The following is a 23,759-nucleotide window of genomic DNA, read 5'->3' as shown; positions in this document are numbered from 1 at the left end:
ATTATAAGACTTTGCATCACCCTTCAAATTTGTAAGCTTCAGAAGAAGGCTATTTAAAGGATGATCTGCATTTTGAAAATTGGGCTTCTCTTTTCTTGAAATCCGTAATACGTTTTATCTTGTGGTTGTCTTAGCCTATTTTTTCAACTCATTGGAATTGTGAAATTGATATGAGGTCTGCATAATATTGATCTGCAGGCACTATGTCAACACTCCAGCAACTCTCATTTAATTTCCAAATGTTGGCGGATTGACGTGAAGGCATTAAACAGCTTTGATTCCAGAATAAAGAAGAACTTTTTTGCTAGATTTATCTTTCATTGATTCTGAACCAACTACCTGAGATTTCTTTGCTTCTTGAAGTTGATTGAATCTAAAAGTGGCCTAAAGTTATAGCCTGTTCGTTGTAAAAAGTTATGATGCCTTCATCCCCATTGACATTTTATGATTAATCGACATCACAATGTTCTATTCAAATAAACATATTTACTTTGGCAAAGAAAAACGTTTAAAAGTTAGTGCAAATTAATCTGGCATGACCTAAGATAGTACAAATTTTGTAGTTTATGGGCTTATTCATGCTCCTTTCCCTAGTCAACAACTCCATTCCGCCCCCTGGCGATTGTGTGATGCTGAATCAGACTGTTTACAAATCAAGTGCCATACTTGATCCTGTAATGAGCTTCTCATTTGTGTGCTAATATAAAGAAACCTTATTTCCACTTCTGCAACATCAGCAAATTCTACTCCTGCATCAAATTGTATCCTGCTGAAACTCTTATCATTCCTTGGTAACTTCTAGATTTGAGTATCACAATGCATCTTTGGCTGGTTTTTCCACATATTACCCTCTATGGATTAAGGTTATCTAAAATTCTGCCTGTATCCTTACTACCAACATGTCCTGCTCACCCCTCACCTGTGAGGTTGCAAACTGATAATGGGTTCTGGTGAAATTTGGAAATTCTCAACCTTGTTTGGAGCAGTTTTGTGGTTTTAGCTGCACCCCATCTCTGTAATCTCCCCATTCCCGCAGTCTGATGTGATATCGGCATTTGCCATTGGTGATTATGTCTTTTGGCTGCTAAGGTCTGAAGCTCTGGGATTCTCTCTCAAAACCTCTTGCTTTTTTTAAGATGCTCTTTTAAAAGTTACCACTTTGACCAAGCTTTTGGCTCTCTGCCCTGAATCTGCTGATGTGATTTGCTATCAAACTAAACATCTTTGGGGCATTTTCTTATGTTAAAGTACCATATAATGCAAGCTGTTGTATACAACATCTCAGGTTGTACAGAGATGGTCTGTAGATCAAACATTGACCCCATTGGCATGATAGAATTTTCTTGAAAGCTAACAAGCCTCCTCCATTTCCAATAATTAACTGAAATAAAATTTTATCTTAAAAGTAAACTGAGCCATTGTACTTCTGTACTACCGATTCTCATTTAATCAACTGATATTTAAAATTCAGTCTAAAATGTCAGTGACTGCTGGCACTACTGTCTTCAGGCTAGATAATGATATGAAAGACACAATTCCAAAAGGTTCCACTGACAATATTTTGGTTCATACAGGCTCACTGAAACAAAGTAATTTAGCAGTTCACAGCAGTGGTGCTATCATGACCTCTGTGAAAAAATAAAATCAAGCAGGTATACTACAGGCTCTTAATTCACTAGCACCCAGGGCCAGTTTCATTTCAGGGAAACTGTGACACTGCAGGCTATCAGTAGTGCACTGTTTTCAAATTCTGTGCACAACTTGATCAATTACCTTCTTACTTTCTCATTGCTCTAAATGAGGCAAGCCTAATTTCTAATCAGAGATAGTAGGAACTCCAAGCCTAATTTCTAATTGGCTTAAGGGGTGCGTGATCAATCTCTGGATGTTAAATGATAGTCAACTGATGTTATCTCCTGTTTGATTCCCTAAGATGCCAATTATTTACACAGCATCCTCCTCAGTGGTTTTGTTTCTGTTATTTTTTCTGATTTCTCACTAAGATAATAGGCATTTTATGATATCTTCTTTACTCATTTTGTTCAGGATGGTAGGATATATGATGTCATGTGTGCAAGACTGATACCCTGAGCTCTTCCTCTTACATCAGCTTGGTCAGTGAGAGTTCCACATTAAATCAAATACCTATCAGTGACCATTTGTTTTTAGAGACCATCTGTTAGCAAGTTTATTTTAACTAGTTACTGCTTGGAAGAATTAGTTTTTTTTTAAAACAGATCGTAAAATGAGAAAGTTGCATTTAACCTTAAAACTATACAATATAAAACAAGACCCACTCACAAAGCCTGATTGCATATACACATTTTGATTGAGTTGTACAAATCTTGAAGTAAACGGATTAGAGTTGTTAATAAAGCGAGTTTTTTAAAAAAGTAAGAAAGAAATTGGTGCTGTTACTTAATGAAAGGCATCCATTGGACACATACGGACAAAAAAATTCAGAAGGGAGTCAGTCAGTCAGTCAATCAATGTGTGTGTGCACCAGAGGTTGGAAGAGGGAATGTTAAATTCTGGTAAGAAGTCCTGCAAGCATGTTGGAATCTGAGTTCAGGGAACCTGTTTTGCTCTGATTGAGTTTTGTTTGCAGGCTGTTATAAGGGTTTCAAGATGAGATACTTGCTGAATTAAAAATATACATCCAGCAAAAGCACATATTTCATTGGAACAAAACCAGTTGAATATGCACCAGCCTGAGAAAGAAGCTTTGGTGTGGAGATTATAATAAATCTTTGCTGGGTTTTTTGGTGATTGTGAGGCTGAGATATTGCTGAGATAAAAGAAATGGTGCGAGTTTGAATCCTCATCTGATGTTTGTAATGAAACCTTTCCAACCTTTTTATCTAATGTAATGCAGTTCATGTTTTCCCTGTTTATTAAATATTTTACTCTTTGTATTAAAAGTACACTGGCAAACTCTTGTGAATGTCTTTAGTGTGAAATAACTTCGCAGAGGCTGGTATCCCATCACCAAGTCACCCTTTATTTATAAGTGAAGGTTCTTGACACTGATCCAGCTCCCTTAGAGCCACCTCTCAGTGAACAGGATGTCTAACGCACCTGTACTTATCTGTCTGCTGGGCCTTCCTGACTGGACCAGATTAACAGCCCCAATCAGGGAACTCAGTATTCTATGAGGTTCAGCTGGCTGATCTTGTTACAATCACTACAGAGTGCAATTTTATTACCTATTGCCCCCCCCCAAAAAAATGTGACATGAAACAGACAAAATAAACTAGGTTTTGAGTTTGAAAAAGTTGGAGTTGAGTGGGATGGTATCTAGTACAGACAGGAAAGTAAAGATAACGTTTTAGTATCTTTAAGTGTGAGACTGAAATCCGAGTCACAAACGGCTTAGCTGCTATCTTGTTTCCTCTTTCATGGAGAAGTTGCAGATGTCTTGGAGTTCTCAGTGAATTGTTCTTGTTGTTGCCAGCTGCTTTTATCTGCTGGTTTCTGAGCTTGAGGGAGATAGTCATTCCATTTTTGCTCAAAACGAGCTATTGAAATATCATTCACTTGCATATTCCACATCTAGGTCTGCCATTTTTCCAAACTGAACAGTATGCAGGTAACCTTTAATTCCAAAATATGAAATTATTATGCAATTATGAGTAAAATAAAATATAAAATTTCTTGTCCCTTCACTGAAGAGACCTCTTGATTTTAAAATGCTTTAAGTCTGAGGTAGCTGGATTTGTGTGCTTCAAGTGGGTGATGGGGCTTGTTAGGTGATCACAGTGGCCATTTTAGGCCAGCAGTAACTTTTCAATACCATTTTTTGTACTTGAAAGTCTTACATATTAAAGTCAAAATGATGGAAGTTGAACATAGTCCATTTCATGACTATGGTAGCAACAGTTTTACAATTTACATCATGACAAATAAGCACATAAACGTCTGCTATTCTGAAATAGCCAACTTGTTTCAGTTCCGCAGATAATTCTGTTGAGTGAATGGGGAGCATGGGTCAAACAGAAATATGTGCTGATTGTTTTGCCTTTCTCAAAGGCTTGTGGAAAAGTAGTGCAGTGGGTACTAATAATGCAGAGATGTGTGACTTCTTAACGTTAGGAGGTAAAATGAGGGTGGTATTTATAATTTGTAAAGGATACAAGGTCATCTTACATGAAGTAGGGAAAGACTGTTGAAAGCGGAAACAATTGGAAAGAACTGTGAAAGATAGTTGCACTCATCTGTGCGATTACTGAAGGGAAAGCCTTTGAAATATTACAGTAGACACAAATGAATCGAACACTGTGATTTCCCTTCATGGATACAAGTACAGTGGATATGGCCGTGGCTACAGTTTCTGTGGTACATGACAAGGAGGAGCCCTTGGCTTGGAAATGCAAACAGTGAAAAAGCTGTCGATCTGAAGCAGGTATTAGAAACAAAAACAGAAATTGCTAGAAAAGCTCGGCATTTCTGGCGGCATCGTTAGAGAGAAATCAGAGTTAACGTTTTGGGACCGGGGACCCTTCCTCAGGAATGTCCACAGATGCTGCCAGACCTGCTGAGCTTTTCCAGCAACTTCTGTTTTGTGTTTCTGATTTACAACGTCCACAGTTCTTTCGGTTTTTATAAGCAGATATTACTTTGGCAGCAGATCTCCACCAATAGAAATAGTAACCATAACATGGTCGAGAAGCAGTACATGAGGAATTTTAGATTGTTTGGAGGATGTTGCTGTACCAGTTGTGTCGTTAGAACCAAGAGGTTTTACATGGAGAGTCAATGAACCACATTTCACTTAACAATTTTAATGAAGGTCACTGTTGAGTATATTATTTATACAGCAGTAAACATCCAGGCACCAATACAGGAAATGTCAGGTGCTAATCACTTTGTCATAGACTCTTAAGTTCAGTGAGGATGTTTGATGAGTCCTGTTTTACTATGTAACCTGCCACATGAGCTTTAGAAGCAAACAGCAACACAAGTAACAAAAGTTTAACTAACAATTTGTGGCTTCCCTAAATGAAGAACATCATTAATTTTATATACATCCATTCTCAACCCTCTAATTGACAAAATTGAAAGGACTATTATTCCTTTATCATGAATTAGTATAAAATACTGTTAGAAAAATATAAGTCTCAATGCATGTTTTCCAAGGAGTAAGCAATACTTTAACGATGGAGCATGTGTCAGCTTTTTATCAACTTAACCCAGGAAGGGAAAGGTATTCACGCTAGAGGCCACCACAGGAACAAGTACCATCAGAGGCTGTAAACGATTGGAGCTTTGAAGAAAACTGCTAATGTGTGCTTAGCTTGAGTAATTGAGGCATGTCATCGCTGGAGGTAACCCAATACGTGATATAGTCAAAACAAGTCACAAGTGTCAATTGCAATTGCTCAAGTGCCTTGAGTCAATAATGTGTTAGAAAAACAATCCAAAGTGATGGAGAAATGAGAACTTGTCGGTCCTAAAGAACAGAAGTTAGTATTCTAAAAGATTAAACTTATACATTTGACAGTCGTAATGCATTCAGCCAGTTCCTGAGCATTAACGTAAGATATTTTAGTTTTAAGAAGCTATGTTCATTTATGTAGCACCTTCAATGTGGCAAGTATAATCAGACATAATTTTGATACTGAGCCAAGGAGGAGCTATTAACAGACCTGATTAAAAACTTGTTCAAAGAGGTACGCACTAAAGAAGATTTTAAAGGATTTAATTAACTAAAAAAAAGCTTGAATCCCTTTAAAACTAAGATGATAATTTTTCTCTCTGAGTGTTGTTAGTTGTCAAATTCTCTTCCCAGGAGGCAGGTTATTGAATTTATTCAAGCCAAAGTTGGATATTTCTCAAATTGGTAACGGAGTTGAGAGTTACGGAAGTCAAACAGAAAAGTGGAGTTGAGACCACAATCTGATCAAGTATGATCTTATTGAATGGTAAATCAGGCTTTAAGGATCAATTTGCCTACTTCTGCTCCTGTGTCCTATATTCCTAGGAGGAGAGAAAGGTTTAGGGAGAGAATTCCAGAACTTTGCGCCTAAATTATAGAAAACATGCCCACAGATTGTGGGGTAAAGTTAATTAGGAATGCATATAGCAATGTAAGAGGAGTACTAGGCTTTTGGAACAGTGTAGAGCTGGAGAAGGTCATAACAATAGTGGGACTGAGACAACAAAAAGGATACGAAATGAGGGTTATGGTTTTATATTTGAGACGTTAGAAAACTGGACATGACCAAGGTAAGCACTGTAATTTTACAGCATTTGAGAGGATTGGATATGGACAGCCAAATTACATTAAAGTTTATGGAGAATGTGGTATGAGAGATCAGCCATAGGAATATTGTAGTTATCGATTATAAAGATCATAAAACCAACAGGTGAATTGAGGTAGAGCTAAAGATAGAAGTAGACTGTTTTTCTGATGGGGAAGTAATGAATTTGGAGGTTAGGTGTATGATCATACAGGATACAGATGCTGCAAACTCTCGGATTCAGTCAGAAACAGTGGCTGAAAGAGAGAACAGAATCAGTGACAGATATGGAATTTGTGGTTGAAATGATACATATTTGATTTAGCCACCTTGATTTTTAATTATTAAAATTACATCTGATTTAGGGTTGGATTTCGGCTAATTGATATGACAATACAGACAGTGGAGAAGTCAAGAGAGATGATGGTGAGGTAGAGTTTTGTCTCATCCTGTACATGTAGAATCTAACTTGTGTCTAGAGATATATTTTCTGAGGATCAGGCAAAAGCCAAATATGATTGTTGAATCATTGCAGGAATGAATATTGTGGGGTGATCAAAGAAACCTTTGTAGTAGATTCTCTGGCAAGTGACTGGATAGATAATGGTGGAAGAAAATTAAGATGGTCATACTTTGTCAACAGAGGATAGAGGGAGAATGATGGTGCAGTCAATTGAGTCAGAGACTGCAGAATTGTTGCGAAGATCCAAGATGGGTAGTGCACAGCATTTGCTATTTGTGACTTGATTAGAACAGATTTGGTGCTGGGGGAGCGCAGAATCTGATTTGGAGGTCTTCAACCTTGGAACAATCAAGGACTTGGGAGAGAATAGGGAGGCACAAGTCAAGAGTGTGACAGAATACTATGTTATATACTATGTACTCTTCTGGATAAGTGCGGGTCCATCAACACTTGCAAAGCATGATACCATCCAGGTCAAAACAGTACAGTTCATCGGCATTCTACGCACCACCTTAAACACTCGCTCCCTCCACTACCAGTGTACAGTAGCAGCAAATTCCTTTGATGACCTCTTCCCAACCTGCAGCCCTTAATATCCAGAAGGACAAATATAGCAAACTTGTAAGAGCACTACCAATTGCAAGCTCCCCTCCAAGCTAAACACCATCCTGACTTTGAACTATATTTGCCATTCTTTCAGTGTTGCTGTATCAAAAAATGGACCTGTCTTCCTAACAGCAGTGTGCATGTACACCAGTGGCTCACTGTCCCATTCTCAAGAGCAAGAAATGTTGTCCTTCCAGGTGCCACTCACATTCTATGAAATAATAATTAAGGATAGCATGGGCAAAGATAGAAGAGAAACCAAAGAAAGGAGAGAGTTTAGAGCTCAGGTTGGGGGATCCTTGTGAAAGTCTGCTTTGATGCGCAGTGAAAGAGAAATTATGGCAGAAAGAGTTTAATGGATGGTCTCAAACTTAATGATAAATAGGTTTTTATGCTCTTCCCTATGACACTATATTGGTGAGTTACATAGCCCAAAATAATCACACATTTAAAGCATATTTATCTTTCTACCAAAATTATCTATTTAAATTGTTAGGCATACAGACCCAGAGGTTTGAGGTTCGTAGCAATACAGATCTCTTATCCACTTTGAAAATGTTCTTATGAAGTTTTCTTGCTGTGAATAGCATGGATAATGCATAAACTAAAAAGAGGTTCACACTTTCAATTTAGAACTATTATGATTGCAAAGTTTCTCTTCCAATGTATTTGAGCAATTATAAGGCAAAGACTATGGCACACTTATATAATAATTGAACTGTCTACATAACAACAACATATACTTGTCTTGCGCCATCCTCTTGTTACTGGTATAACATAACCCAGAAAACAACTAGCAACTGTGGTGATTGTAACAAGGTCAGCCAGGTGGACCTCATAGAATATGAGTTCCCTGATTGGATCAGACAAACGGCAACAATCAGGGAACCCTGGCTGACAGATCAGAACAGGAGTGTCAGAAATCCTGTTCATTCTGAGAGCTTGGTCTGTGGGAGCTGGATCAGTGTCAAGGACTCTCCGTATGTAAATAAAGGGTGTCTTGGTGACAGGATACCAGCCTCTGTGGAGTTAGTTCAGCAACAAATTTCATTACAGTACCCAACATAATCACCAAGTGAAGCAGGCACCAGTCCTCTCAAAGATCTCAAAATTTACATGGAAGTGTAAAGTGAGTCAGCTTACATAAATGTGGATCTGGCAGAAGTAAAAGTTGAAGAAGGATTTGCTGCCACTGGATAAATACATATCTTTATTCTTGACCCTGATGATTTAGTTTTTGATTCCAGTCTCAATTCAGCTATTCAGTAAGTCAGCTACGTCCTTTCTTCACACCATACTGCAGACTGCAATCTGTATATTTGCAGATTCTGTTATGCAACAGAGTCTTTGTGCTTTGTGCACAGCCATTACGTAACTGGCAGCGTCATTGGCATCAGCAAGGGAGCCTGCAGGCATTTGGATAATGAGCACAATCAAAGCATCTTTCAGAAATACTTCCGCTGCTGATTTTGAAACATTGATATTGATGCTTCGTGATCCCATAGTAATTGCCTTCTCTGCGCTTGAAGATAGAATTCAGGCAGTCATGAAAGAAATATTCCAAGGCTTTGCAGTGAAACAGTGTGTTTTAATACAAAGTAGCTGCCATGTGGATTTGGAATCCAGGGAATCTGAAACAGGAAGAATTTTTTAAAGTAATAGGCAGTCTCTTGACCATACAGTTGGAGTAGGACATGATGTTGAAGCCATAAGGCTGAATGATCTGGATAATGTAAGACATACAAGTAGCTTCATAACAAGCAAAGAACAGTACGGTGCAGGAACAGGCCTTTTGGCCCACCAAAACTGTGCCAACACATGATGCCATTCTTTGCCCCCTCGTTGTTCATATCCTTCTATTCCCTTTGTATTCACATATCTGTCAGGATGTTTCTTAAATGTTCCCATTGTATTCACCTTCTCTGGCAGCATTTCTTGGCACTTACTACCTTCTGTATAAAAAATCTTGCCTCTCACATCTCCTTTGAACTTACCTTCTTTTACCTTAAATCAATGCCCCCTGGAAATTGATATTTCCATACAGGGGTAAAGACTCTGATTTTCCATTCGATTCATGCTTCTCATAATTCTGTAAACTTCTGTCAGGTTGCCCGTTATCCTTTCATGTTCGAACAAAAACAAACTAACAACAACAAAACAGAAATTGCTGGAGAAGCTCAGCAGGTCTGGCAGCATCTGTGAAGAGACATCAAAGTTAATGTTTCGGGTCCATTGACCCTTCCTCAAATCCAGGCTGATAGTGAGTATGGAAGGATTGTCCTTTGAGGAGAGATAGGTTTGCTGGGCCTGTATACAGTAGAGTTTAGAAAGATGAGAGGTGATCTGATTGAAATACATGAAATTCTAATGGGGCTGGACAGACTAGATGCAGGGAAGATGTTTTCCTTGGCAGGGGAGCCTAGACAGACAGGACACAGTTTTAGAATGTGGAGTAGACCATTCAGGACTCAGATGAGGAGAGACGTCTTCACTTAAATGACAGTGAACCTATGGAATTTTCTACTACAGAAGGCTGTGGAAGCCAAGTCATTGAATATATTCAAGAAAGGGATAGATAATTTTTTTTGGATTTTAAAGGCATTGAGGGGTATCAGGAAAACGTGGGAATATGGAATTGAGATTGATGATCAACCATGATCAAATTGAATGGCAGAGCAGGCTTGAAGAGACAAATGGTCTATTCCTGCTCCTAATTTTTATGTTTCATGAAAAACAAAATACATTTTAAACCTTCATTAATGTCAATAAAAGCATGACACGTCACCTCCAACTTTACATACATTCTTTGGAATGAATAATATCCAGATGAAATAAACTAATGAAAAATAGTTGACTCCAGGTGTAAAAGGGAGAGGCTGTCAGCTAAAAAATAAAGACATTTGGCTGAATAAGTTACTCACTTTGAGTTTTGTAAACCCATGCTGCTGCTTGCTTAAACTGCTTGCTGAGCTTCTAGTATTGTTTGTTCCTCTATGTAATTCAGCCTGTTGCAGCTCTGATTTCTACAAGCAAATGTATGCTTCTTTCTGTGGGTGTGTTTTCAGTTTGCAGCATTGCACTTTCTTTGCTGTCTGAGAAATCTTGTAGAACACCTTTGCCATCAAGATAGATGTTTTTGTCTTTCAAATATAGCTTGCTGTAGTTAGGGACTTTGAGGCAGGTGAAGCTGCTTCTTTAGCCACATATTAAGTTAATATTGTTGTTTACTTCCTCTATCATGAATATTTTAAGAGATAGCTGTAACAAGTACCCCTGGGAAACATACATTTACAAGTTTTATTGTTTGATGGTTGAAGATCTTTGCAATAACTATAGGGTGATACTTCTCTCTGTTGATGAATGCCATGGATGTTGCAAAAGTACTTGAAGAATACATTGAGTGACATTCTTTTTGTCATATTTCCTACCACTGCTTGCAAGAAGTCTGAGGCAAAAATGCTAAGTGCCTTGATGTTCTTTAACTGTGATTGTTTTTGTAGTTCCTTGTTTCAGGTGTAGTTGACCCAAATAACCTATCTTTTTTTGATCATGAAAAGTCTTTTCACGTGTAGCTCTTAATGAGGTCAGTGTGGCTTTGTTACCTGCAATACTTAAATACTAGTTGTGATCTTTCTCCTATAAAGTAGGTGGCTCTGGTTCATGTCTACCATTTGTGAGCTTTACTGATTTTATGCATGTGTGCACGGACTGAGGCAATTGAGTTTCGCTTCACATTCTTTCCAATCCTGTACTTTGCTGGACCTTTGCTTTTTTATCGGTAGCTTTATAATGGAGGCCAGCTCATCTGTATTTGGGGTTTAAAAATGTATTGAGCCTATCTGAATATTAATGAGTACTAAATAGATTTGGTTTGAAAAGCAATTTTGTGAATGTGACCAAACTTGCTGCAGTCTTACTTTTAATGGTAATATGTCAAATTGTTCCACACTTGGCATTCATATTTTTAGATTTCTTTTTCAAGCTTTGAACTATTCAGTTTCTGAAAAGTATTAACTGATTTTCAGGGAACTAATCCTCTGAGAAGATGTATGCATACCTACTTATGTGCCCATTCCTTTAGATTAATAACAATTCCTTTTATCTTTTACAGAAAACTCCACCTTTAATTCTAGCAGTGAGGCAGAGCGGAAAGCTCAACATTATTATCTTTCCTGTTTGAACGAACAAAGAATTGAAGAACTTGGCGCACAGCCTTTGATTGATCTCATTAATAGGGTAAGTCTTAAAGGTCATAAATATTAAAGTTTTGTTTAGTTTCTGTTAAAGTTTTAAATGCAGAACCAATTTAAAATCTTAAAGAACTGTTTTAGAAGAATTGATTAAATTCTGTTAGGTTTGAAGGTGGTGTAATCATTCAGAACCATCTGACTGTTGTAAATCCTGAAGTGAGCTCTGTTTTGAGATTGATTTTATTTCATTAAATTGTGGTTCATGATTTTGATTTTTTTTTTAGAAAGGATTTCATATAATTCATAAAGTGGTGTTAGTATTCAATTAAAGAAATATGGTAAAAGCTTAAAACCTTTCAACTACATTCTGGATACACTGACAATTTGGGAATTTGGGTGTGTTAATGATCACCCAAAGCAATTGGGTACAATAGGAGATTAAAAGCAAAATACTGCAGATGCTGAAAATCTGAAATTAAAAAAAGAGTCCTGAAGAAACTCAGCTGGTCTGGCAGCATCTGTGGAGAGAGAAACTGGGTTAGTGTTTCGAGTTGGATATGACTTTTTCAGAACTTGTAGGAAATGTCATATGGGACTCAAAACATTAACTGTGTTCCTCTGCAGATGCTGGTAGACCTACACTTTGTTTTATTAAAATAAGAGAGTTGATCCTTGTCTTAGGTGCATCTTATAAACATTCACACCATATGGTTTGAAATGTCTCTTTCTACTGAATTTCATGTGGTTAATTTTAGTAGGTTACTGAGAACCAGAGATCATACTTAGTTGTAAGGACAGAATTAGATTGGATATTCTCACAGAATAGGGAGCTGTGGAATAGATCCCAGTTTTTGCATTGAATGGTTGTCTTTTTTTAAGGAAGAATTGAAGTGGAGATCCAGCCTATTAACACACTCTGTGAGCTGATGAGCTGTGCTAAGTCAGCCAGTTAGTTGAAGACAGGGTGGGACTTAATGGCAGGACAAGCAAGCAGTCTATGTACAACAAAAAAGTATTAACTCAACAGTATATTTAGATTTTTCTGTCACATTTAATAAAAGCATAAAGAAACACTGACAATTATTTGGAATACACAAAAAGTTTGGAATTATTTGGAAATACTAGAGCAACCAAAATTGGCTGCCTTTTAATTGACCAGTTTGTAGACTCAATAAGTACCCAATATCTGTATTTTATCAGATGGCCAACAGACTTCATTTACATGGCACCGGGTTCCTTTACTCACAAAATGATTATGTTGTTATTTTAACAAATATCAAATGAAGGGCAACATGGTGGCTCAGTGGTCAGCACTGCTGACTCACACTGCCAGACACCTGGGTTTGATTCCAGATTTGGGTTATTGTGCAAACTCCACACATTCTCCCTGTGTCTGCTTGGGTTTCCTCCAGGTGCTCCAGTTTCCTTTCTCAGTCCAAATATATGCAGGCTAAGCGGATTAGCCACAGTAAATGGGATTACAGGGACAGGGTTGGGGACAGGTTCTAGGTGGGATGCTTTTTAGAGGGTCAGTGCAGACTCTTTCGGCAATATAGGGATTCTATGATCAGGAGTGGTCCACAGGAGATTCACGGGTATTTGTATAAATAATTTCAGAATCTTCAATGCAAATCAGGGGCTACATTTGAAAATGTCTAGGGTAGGGGAATCCAGAAGTAGAGGGCATAGATTTAAGGTGAGAGGGGAGGGATTTAAAAGGGACCTAAGGGACAACATTTTAATGCAGAGAATGGTGCATGTATGGAATGAACTGCCAGAGGTATTGATGAAGGCTGATGTAATTATAACATTTAAAAGGCATCTGGATGGCTACATGAATAGGAAAGGTTTACAGGGAGATGGGCCAAATGCTGGCATATGGAACTCGATAAATTTAGGATATCTGGTCAGCATGGACAAGTTGGACCAAAGGGTCTGTTTCTGTGCTGTAGATTTCTATGATTCTATTAAAGCAAGGCAATTTATTTTATCCCCCTGACCTGAATCCAGAAATTTACCAATACTTGGCAATTTACAAACATGGAGAGAGAAATTGAGTTAAAGGATTGGTGGTTAGCGAAAAGGAATTGCTTTTTAGATTTTAAGTATGGAATCATTTAATTTCTCACTGAATTAGTAAGCCTGCATATTCCAATGGACAAGATGGGAAAAATTTCATCAGTCTAGATCCCTTCCAACTCCCATTTGTATTTTCTGTGTGTGAGCATATTAATGGCTGAAAACAAGTTGTAGCCTAATTTTAGTATTTAATTGTGGGGTGGGGGTACACAGGGAAAAAATTAAATGCTTTTTTCAGTTTTAATTTAGAAATTGTGTTTCTGTTACTCTGATCACTTGCTGCACAGAATAGTATGTATGCCTTTTACTATCTCCTATCACTACCACACTTGAACAGCATCCTTTACCTGGTGCCATGGTTTCCAAACTGTAGATTGTCCCAGCTCAGCCTGTCAATGTCAGAGACATCCACAATCACTGACCACTGGCACAAAGGTTCATGATCTTCTCTAAACCTTCCCATGGGTCTCAGACAAGGACTGAGACTGGTCTTTATGGGCTTTTTATGTAAGATACAGGAATAAACAGTTGAGTCTGGAAACTGGTAGGCAAATAATTTATATTTGAATTTCCTTTAGTGACGGATAACAGGGAAGTTAATGTTAATCTTTTTTGAATAGTGGGAATTTTTATTTCAACGCTTCAGCTACCAGCAAATCCTGTCTTGTTTTGTCAATGTTTTCTGAATGTTGAAAATGACCGTCAATTTGTTCATGGAATTAAAGTTGCTTGTTTGTTACTATGTTTTTCTTGGTCATGTTTTCATACATTCTTGAAGATACTTCCTGCTATTAGATATATATGAAAGAACTAAGAGAGCCTGGAGTGGTAGTTTTGAGTTGTAGCTGTGTCTGACATCTCTGTGAAGGTGTTAAGAAAACTGTGGTTCCCTTTGGCCTTGCCCTGTGCATGTATTTGAAATTACCTGAGCCCAACTAATCACCCTAGAGTCTGAGTTAGCTTGACTGATATTATAATCACTTTTCCACGTAATGTACTTTCAGGGACATTGTTACATTTAATGATACCTGATAATGAGTATCTTTGTAATTTTTGATACATTATGAACAGCAGAAAAAGTATTAAAATAACTTTATATATTGATTTATACTGAATACATATATCTAATGTATGTTGAGGAAATGTTGAGCAAAAATAAAGGCAACAGTTCATCATTTGAGTGCAATTAGACCCAAAGTGTGAGCTTGAGAAATTGGTACCGAGAGGAAGGAGATACTGTTCCCTAAGGTGGAGGGTGCTCATCCTCTGTACTGGCCATGTTCTGAGAAAAATCAATGTATGATATCTCAAGGAAGCAGGTAAATGATTGTTTGGTGAGTATTTTTCCCATTTATCTTTTAAAAGCTCAAGTAATTTATTGGTAATTGTAAGGTTTTTATTTGTTTTTGAATGTTTACAAGCAGTAGTAAAGCTTACTGAGATTAGACTGATTTATGAATTATACATTAATAGATCATAAAGTCAGTAATGTAGGTGATATATTGCAACTACATAATGTGGGAGCTCCTGGATATCAGAGTGATCCAGAGTATACAAGTATATGCAATCTGGAAAGATGCAGCTCAGACTGATCGAGCTGGAGTCCAGGCTTCAGGCACAGCAATATATCTAAGAGGTGGTTAAGGTTACCTCGACACTTTGTTCCAGGAGATGGTCAAACCCTTAGGCTAGTAACCTCAAAGAAATCTGTTGACTTTGTATGAAGTGTTTACTGCCACTGTGGATGAGGAGAAGAACTGCAACTGTATTATAGGACTGACCATGGCACCAGGTAAAAGATGCTGTTCAAGTGGAAAGATCAAAGAGGGATGTGGTAGTGATAGGAGATGGTAAAGGGCATACATACTATTCTGTGCAGCAAGTGTTCAGGAGTTGTGAAGTTTTATTTACCAGCCAAGTGCCAAGATTCAGTATATCTCCTTATAGCAGGAGATGAACTTGGAGTGGGAGGATCCAGTTGTCATGATCCATGTAGGATCCATAACATTTGTAATGATGATCCTAGCCAATAGAAATACTGAACAAGTCCAGATCCCAGAGTGAAACTTGACTGATAAATTGTAAGTTTTAATTTTGCAATTTGATTGCCATGGCTGTGAGTCATTGAACATATTCAAATGAGTCTGCTGATGTCCTTTTAATGAAACAAAAGTTTATTAGACAAATAAACAAAAACAAAGCACCATATGTATGACAATTTGGTAATATCTCATCATAAATAAAAAGAAAAGTTGATTGTTTTTCCATGCAAAATCCTTCTATAGACACTCAATGAGAGTAAAGTATCAGTCCTACTTAACTCTTTAATTTCATTCTCACTTGATGTATTTACAAGTATTTCCTTTTGGACTTTCTGCGCAATAACCAGATGTGACTTTTTGATTCTTGTCCTTCCCTGAGTCACACAGGCACAGATTGACTCACTGATTTTTCCTGAAGTCCCCCAGGCCTTTCTTTCTCGACGTCTTAAATATTCAGCTTTATAAACACTTCCTAAGTTAACTCACCATGTAGCTTATTCTTAAGTCACATGCTTTCTTGGAAAGGCTGATTTGAACCTCCTGTTCATAAAGTCTTTTTCCCAAAAGTAAACAAGTCCCCTTCACAGAACGAGAACTAAAAATTGCCATTTGCCTCTTCTTCAGAATCCACATAATACTATATACAAAACTTTATCATAGTAGAACCAGGAATAATGTTCTATTAAGAGAAATTTAGGGGTTGGGATCCAAATTAAGATGTTGGATATAGAATTTAATCATATTGGCATACCCAATTTGTATAGCCTCAAGCAGATTATAAAATAATCCTGTGGCTCAGAGTGGTGAGGGAAGAAGAGGTTTTGTTTATGGGACGCTGGCATCATTACACAGGGAAGAACGGGCTACTTGTTTGGGATGAGTTTCATTTAAACCATACTGGAACTATGCCATTCATGTAACTAGGGCTGTGGATAGGGCTTTGAACAACTCAGATGCGTGGGGTGGGGTGAGGGTGGGGATTTAGAAATTCAAACAGAAGTTGAGGCATTTGAATAGTATAGCAATATAGATAAAATCAAGCAGGAAGGGACAGAGTTAACAAAAATTGTAAATCAGTGAATAAGATCATTTCAGTGAATTGTATTTAAAAATCATGAAAGTAATTTTTCTGAATGCACAAAGCATTTGCAATAAGATAGATGAGCTACAAATAAAAGTAAACGATTTGATTGAATTTAATCACCATTACAGAGATGAAGTTACAAGGTGGTCATAGTTGGAAAATAAATATTTCACTGTGCACAATATCTTGGAATAACAGGCAGCACAGTAGCCTTAATAATAAAGGATATCCTTAGATATTAGTGAGAAAAGATCTGTTTTCAAAAGATCATTAAATAGAATCAGTATGGGTGGAAATTAGGAATGGTGACAGTTAGCAAATACTGGGAGGAGTAAATTATAGGCCCCTATACAGTAGTCATGGCATAAGATAGAAAATTAAACAAGAAATAATTGGAGTTTATAACGAAGGCACTAACAATCAAATTGGCAAGGGTGGTCTAGCAGAAGGTGATTATAACTGTCATTGTGATAGTTTCTTGGAGCAATATGTTGTGTATAAAGACTGAAAGGTCTGGTGGCAAACAGTGTTCATCTAATTTTAACTGGAAGCCAGTGTTGTGATCTGCATTGGCACGCCAATCACCATTCACGGAATGCCAGAGCAGCTGCACAGCTTACAGGGAACATTGGTGGTAAAGGAACGTTGTGAAACGTTGAAAGAAAGAGATTCAACACGAGTACATTCCGTTTTTAAAGAAAGGTCAACAACAAAAAAAATCTATCTGTTACTCCTTCAGAAAGTGAGCGATAATATTAGATTAAAAGAAAAGGCTTCCAGTATTGCAAACAAAAATTAGAAGCAAGTTTGAGGATTAGGAACATTTTAGAAATAAGCAAAGGCTCAGCAAAATGTTGATAATAAAGGAAAAAAATAGAATGAGAGTCAATGAGCCAGAATTTTAGTAACAGATTGTAATAGTTTTTAAAAGTATATGAAAAGGAAGAGAGTCATTAAAGTAAACATTGGTCCATTAGAAGCAGAGACAGGAAAAATTATCATGAGAAATGAGGAAATGACAGAGGCGTTGAACAAATATTTTGCGGTTATCTTCAGTTAAAGACCCAAGTTTTATATCAGAAATAAATCATAACCTCGAGCCAAAAAGAATGAGTAAATTAAGAAAACTAATATGAATAGGAAAAAAGTATTGGGAAAACTTAAGGGACTAGAAAACCCAACAGTTCCGCAGGAGCTGGTAGCCTGTGTCCTGTGGTATTAAAAGCAATGGCTGCAGAGATCGTCAATGCTCTAGCGATTATTCTTCAAATTTATTATATTCAGGAGTGGTCCCGTCAGACTTGGAGTTAACATGTTACACTGCTTTTTAAGAAAGGGAAAAGAGAGAAAACTATCAACAACAGGCAACTTAACCTGTCATCACCTTGACCAGAAACTCAACTAGACTCTCCATATAAATATGGTGGCTAAAATAGCAGGTCAGAGGGAGGAATACTGCGGCAAGTAACTTACTTGCTGACTCCCCAAAGCCTGACAACCATCTACAAAGCACTAGTCAGGGGTGTGATGGAATACTCCCCACTTGCCTGGATGGGTGCAGGTCCAGTAACAGAAGTTTGACGCCATCCAGGACAATGCAGCCCACTGCCTCCAACACTAACACACAATAGCAGCAATGTGTACTATCCACAAGATGGTCTGCAGAAATTCACCTAAAATCTTTAGACAGCACTTTCCAAACCCACAACCACTTCTTTATAGAAGAACAAGGGTAGTAGATACATGGGAATACCACCACTTGCAGGTTCAGCGCCAAGCAACTCACATCCTGACTTGGAAATATATCGCCATTCCTCCATTGTCACTGGGTCAAAATCATGGAATTCACTCCCTAAGGGCATTGTGGGTCAACCTGCAGCATCTGAACTGCAGCAGTTCAAGAAGCCAATCACCACCACCTTCTAAATGGCAACGAGCGACAGGTAATAAATGCTGGTCCAATCAGTGACATCCAATGAGTGAATAAAAAAATGATTGTGCAAATGTTAGAATCCAACATTAAGGAAATCTTGACATTAAACTTAAAAAAGCATATATGATTAGATCAAATCAACAGGTCTACTAAAGAGAGAGTCTGACTGACAAGTTTGTTAGAGTTCCCAGAGAACGTAACTGATAGAGGTAAGAGGGAACCAGTTGATGCAGTATTCTTGAATTTCCAAAATACATTCAATAACGTGCCACACAAAAGGTTAACCAGCAAGGTGAGGTCTCATGACATTGTGGCTGATAAATTAGCACAGATAAGTTGTCAATTAATGAATAAAAGGCTGACAGCATAAATGGGCATTTTCAAGTTGGCAGTCATTGAATAGATGAGTGCTGAATGGGTTATTGCTGGATGTACAGCTATTTACAATCTATTTTAATAACTTGGATGAAGAAACAGTGCTGTATATAAATTTGCTGAAGATACAAAGCTAGGTGGAAAGTTAAGCTGTTGGACAACACAGGCACCAACAGCTGTAGACAGGTTAAGGGAGTGTACAGTCAGGGAGATGGCACAACGTAACGTAAAGAAGTGTAAAGTTATTCACTTTGCTAGTAAGAATAGACAAACAGAATGTTTTTTAGTAAAGGTATGAAATTTGTAAATGTTGATGTACTACTCAAACAGTGAATGCAGAAAGGTAGCATGCAGGGGCAGCAAGCAATTAGGAATGCAGCTGGTCTTCATTGCAAGTGGATGGGAGTCCAAGAATAACAAAGTCTTGCTAAAATTGTGCAGGGTTTTAGTGAGACCATATCTAGAGTTCTGTGAGTGGTTTCGGTCTCCACATTTCTTAAAGGATATTTTGGCATTCAAAGTAGTACTATACAATGAAGATTCACAAAATTGGTCTGTGGGAGGAGGGAAATAATGCACATATAATAAATATCATATTTAATATAAGCGCCTATATTCCCTGGAGTTTCAAAGAATGAGAGGCAATCTCATTGAGAGATATAAGGTGCTGAAAGATTGTTTTCACTGTTTGGGGAACCTAAAACTAAAGGGCACAGTCTTAGGATAAGAGGTTGATCATTTCGGACTGAGGTGAGGAGAAATCACTTGAAGGGTTATGAATTTATGGAATTTTTATTACCTCATAGGGTTTTGAATGATCCATCATTTGAATACATTTAAGATTAGGATAGTCAGATTTTTTTTCCTCTGTTAGGGAATTGAGCAATAATGACAGCAAGCTGGAAAGTGAAGTTGAATCCCAAGATCTGCCATGAAAGTACTGAATGGTTAAACATGCTTTGTGGTATGTGGACTGCAGCAGTTCAGTAAGGCAGCTCACCATCATCTTCTTGAGGGAAACTAGGGATTAGCAATAAATGTTGGCCAGCCAGTGACACTTGTGCCTCACAAATGAGTAAAGGAAGAACTACGCCTGATATTTCCTGTGCTCATAAGTGCTCAGTACTGAAGTTGAGGATAATCACAAGTGACTAAGTGGTCACTCTACTAAACTCTGTGTTTCACCTTTGAACTTTATGATTATTTACTTAGATAATGGACAGGCATAAATCTCTACTGTGGGATTATAGAGGTACACTGTTAGTTTATGGGACCTGTCAGTGATGCTGAACTTCAGTAGAACATTTTTGTATAAAATGCAAAAGAAGTTATGTCTTGCCTCCTATTTCTGATATTTTGGCATTGAACAATCAACTACAAATTGTGTCCCGTGTGAAAAGGGTGTCCAAGATTCTAAGGAATCAGTGGTGAGTGGTAATTGATTTAAGGCGTGGAGTAAGTTCATTCTGCAGTTTCAAATTTATTTCCAAAAAAAAACTTCTGGGTTTCTTTTCATGCTTACATTTCCCTGGGCCTTTGTACTAAATTTTCTATTTTTATTTGTTTCTTATGCCTTGAATTATTTATAGTGCAGATGGGTTTGTCCAATGAGACATGAGTGGATGAAGGAAGGTGGAGACAACCAATCGAGGGAGAGAGTGAAAAGTAAACTTTTTACTACAGTTCAAACTTGCTGTTGCTAAGCTTCATGACCAGGAAAGGTAGAGAAGTGAGTTGTATAATTCTTTTTCTTAATCAGGGACCATGGATTTGTGGACATTAAGTAGATCCATTTCAGTGGATAAAAAGGCAGAGGAAAAATGTTGCCTTGAGAGAGTTAAGGGAAAGATAATTCACATCAGATAGAACCATAGGAAATTGCTTTCCTGCAGTACATCGATCCTATTATTTTAAGTATAATATAACTTATATAACCCATTTTTAACTCAAATCTTTTTATTGGCTTAATAACTTACCTCTTAGTACGCCATTTCTTGTATATTTGTTTTGCAACTTTGTGATGTGCACATGGATTTCTACTTTAACTATGAGTTTACATTATGCAACACCTTTGAATTTATTTTTCTGGCCTTTTTACAGTTAACACAATGTTGATGACTTTACTGTTGGTCATCTCAAAAATATGTTCCCGAGATTCATTAGGTATTTATTAATGTTATACAGTCATGGAATTATACAGCATGAAACAGATTCTTCAGTCCAACTCATCCATGTCGACCAGATATCCTAAATTAATATAGTCCCATTTGTCAGCATTTGGCCCATATCACTCTAAACCCTTCCTATTCATGTACCCTACAGATGCCTTTTAAATGTTGTAATTGTACCAGCTTTCACCACTTCTTCTGGCAGATCATTTCATACAGGCACCACCCGCTGCGTGAAAAAGTTGCCCCTTAGGTCCCTTTTAAATCTTTCCCTTGTCACCTTAAACCTATGCCTTCTAGTTTTGAACTCCCCACCCCAGGGAAAAGACCTTGCCTATATACCCTATCCATGCCCCTCATGATTTTATAAACCTCGATAAGGTCACCCCTCAGCCCCTGACGCTCCAGGGAAAATAATCCCAGCCTACTCAGCTTCTCTCTATAGCTCAAACCCTCCAACCCCAGCAAGATGTTTTTACATCTTTTCTGAATATTTAGAATCTGAATCTTTTCACAATATCCTTCCTATAGCAGGGAGGCCAGAATTAAATGCAGTTGAGTCAGTTTTGCGATAACACGTTTTTTCAATGCAAATTGGCTTTAACGCAATTCAATAATTTAGAGTGCTATTTGTAGAATGCGAACTTTCCTTATCTGTATTGGCTATAAGGCGATTCCAGCCCCATTAGTTTAAATGGCGCGGCTATTGCACGATTTTCTTATAATGTGAGATTGCACAAGAACGGAACTATCGCGTTATATCAGAACTGACTGTATTCCAAAAGTGGCCTCACCAATGTCTTGTACAGTCTCAACATGACCTCCTGACTCCTACACTCAATGCACTGACCAATAAAGGCAAGCATACCAAATACCTTCTTCACTACCCTATCTACCTGTGAGTCCACTTTCAAGGAACTATGAACCTGCACTCCAAGGTTCCTTTTTTCACCAACACTCCCCAGGACCTTATCATTAAGTGTATAAGTCCTGGCCTGATTTCCCTTTCCAAAATGCAGCACCTCACATTTGTCTACATTAAACTTGATCTGCCACTCCTCGGCCCATTGGCCCATCTGATCAAGATCCCATTGTACTCTGAGGTCACCTTCTTGGCTGTCCGCTACACCTCCAATTTTGGTGTCATCTGCAAACTTACTAACCATACCTCCTATGTTCACATCCTAATATTGATAACAACAGAAGTGTCAACCCATAACGTTTTGAAGGGAAGATACAAAATTGTAACCAAAAGTTGAATCTACGTGTGACAGCAAATTATGGTCCATGAATGCTCACTTTTGTAAAGTGCATTCCTGAAGTAGAGCAGGAGTACATGCAATGGAATTTTACCTTCCTGCTACCTTCAGGCATTCTTTCCTTGGATACAAAAAAAACAATGCAACGCATTCTATTTTTCTTCTCTTCCCATGGGCAAGAACATTTTTAATTATTAATATTAGTAAATATTTTGTTTAGTGTTTTCCACTTTGATTATTTATTTTGATGGATGCAAATGACTTTTGTGGTAGTATGTTAATCAGCTTTGTATGAAATATTGAATATAGTGCTTATTTACTGTCCAATGAATAAATTAGAATTGCTTTGCATACACTTTTGAATTTTTTTAGAGGCTTGTTTGCACTGTGTTTATTTGATGCAAATATGGGTTTTGATTCTGATGTGCAACATTTTGAGTAACTATGCCTAATTTGAATCTCATCTGTGGGGTAGCTGGACATGTGCAACATTTGCAACATTCTCTGTGCATACAGTTTGTATGTCAGGATAGTCAGGTGTTGGAAAGTCTTCCTCAGACTGTAACAGTTTAAAAATTACACAAATTCTACATAAAACAAACGCTGTTCCAAAGCATTCAGTTACCAAGGATTTCAAGAAACTTATGTTAAGCAGTGATCTAATTGATCTTGCTAGTTCTTCTCTCACCAGTGGAATGTTCTTTTTGATTAAACTGTTCAGACATGGGTTATGATACACCTCTGTGGCAAGTGGGAATTGGACCTTTTGGCTAAGAAGTAAGCATGTGACAATGGTGCCGTAACAGCCCCAAAATCAAGTGCTCCAGTGACATCTATCTGGGCCCTTGGAATCTTTTTATACTGTTTTCTTTCTATATTCAGAAATGCTTTCACTTACAACTGACCAGCATTTTTCTCTCCACTAAACCACCAGTGTTACTTTTCACCTATTGTCAACCAATTTCGGGTTGTTCCCAATTAATTAATTTACACGTAATGCCTGTTAAGGGCAATACAATAGCACCAAAGATGAGTGAGAGAGGGCAAGGATGTTTTTTGAATATTAGTTGAATTTTAATTATATTCAGATGATGAGCATTAATTAAGATTCACCCGTGCTCATGGTTTATTGGAGCGAGCTGAAACTGTGGTGAACAAATCTTGAGATGTGTGATATAGAATCTGTCTGTATGTAAAGGCATGAGGTGTTTAAAATTGGGCTCAGTTCTGTACTTCCGGACCTGACCAAATCTTTCTGTGTAAAATTAATAACAAGTTAGTAAAGTTAAAAGTTTGAAAAATTATATGTACTTTAGCTGAA

The 23,759-nt window shown here is 37.6% G+C and overlaps 1 protein-coding gene across 3 annotated transcripts in view; it reads left to right on the top strand.

Annotated features, from left to right (window-relative positions):
* The window catches only part of LOC109932882 (endothelin-converting enzyme 2-like), a 153,417-nt gene that overhangs the window by 100,094 nt on the left and 29,564 nt on the right, over window positions 1-23,759 (top strand). For all 3 annotated transcript variants that reach the window (XM_048604271.1, XM_048604273.1, XM_048604272.1), the window contains exon 5: window positions 11,420-11,544. In XM_048604271.1, the coding sequence (XP_048460228.1) occupies window positions 11,420-11,544 (125 nt within the window). The remainder of the gene's footprint in view (window positions 1-11,419; window positions 11,545-23,759) is intronic.

This window comes from Rhincodon typus, chromosome 13 (assembly GCF_021869965.1).
Source record: "Rhincodon typus isolate 14 chromosome 13, sRhiTyp1.1, whole genome shotgun sequence".
NCBI classification, from domain to species: Eukaryota; Metazoa; Chordata; class Chondrichthyes; order Orectolobiformes; family Rhincodontidae; genus Rhincodon; species Rhincodon typus.
Note: the sequence above shows the minus strand (reverse complement) of the source record. Positions and strands in the feature narration are given on the sequence as shown.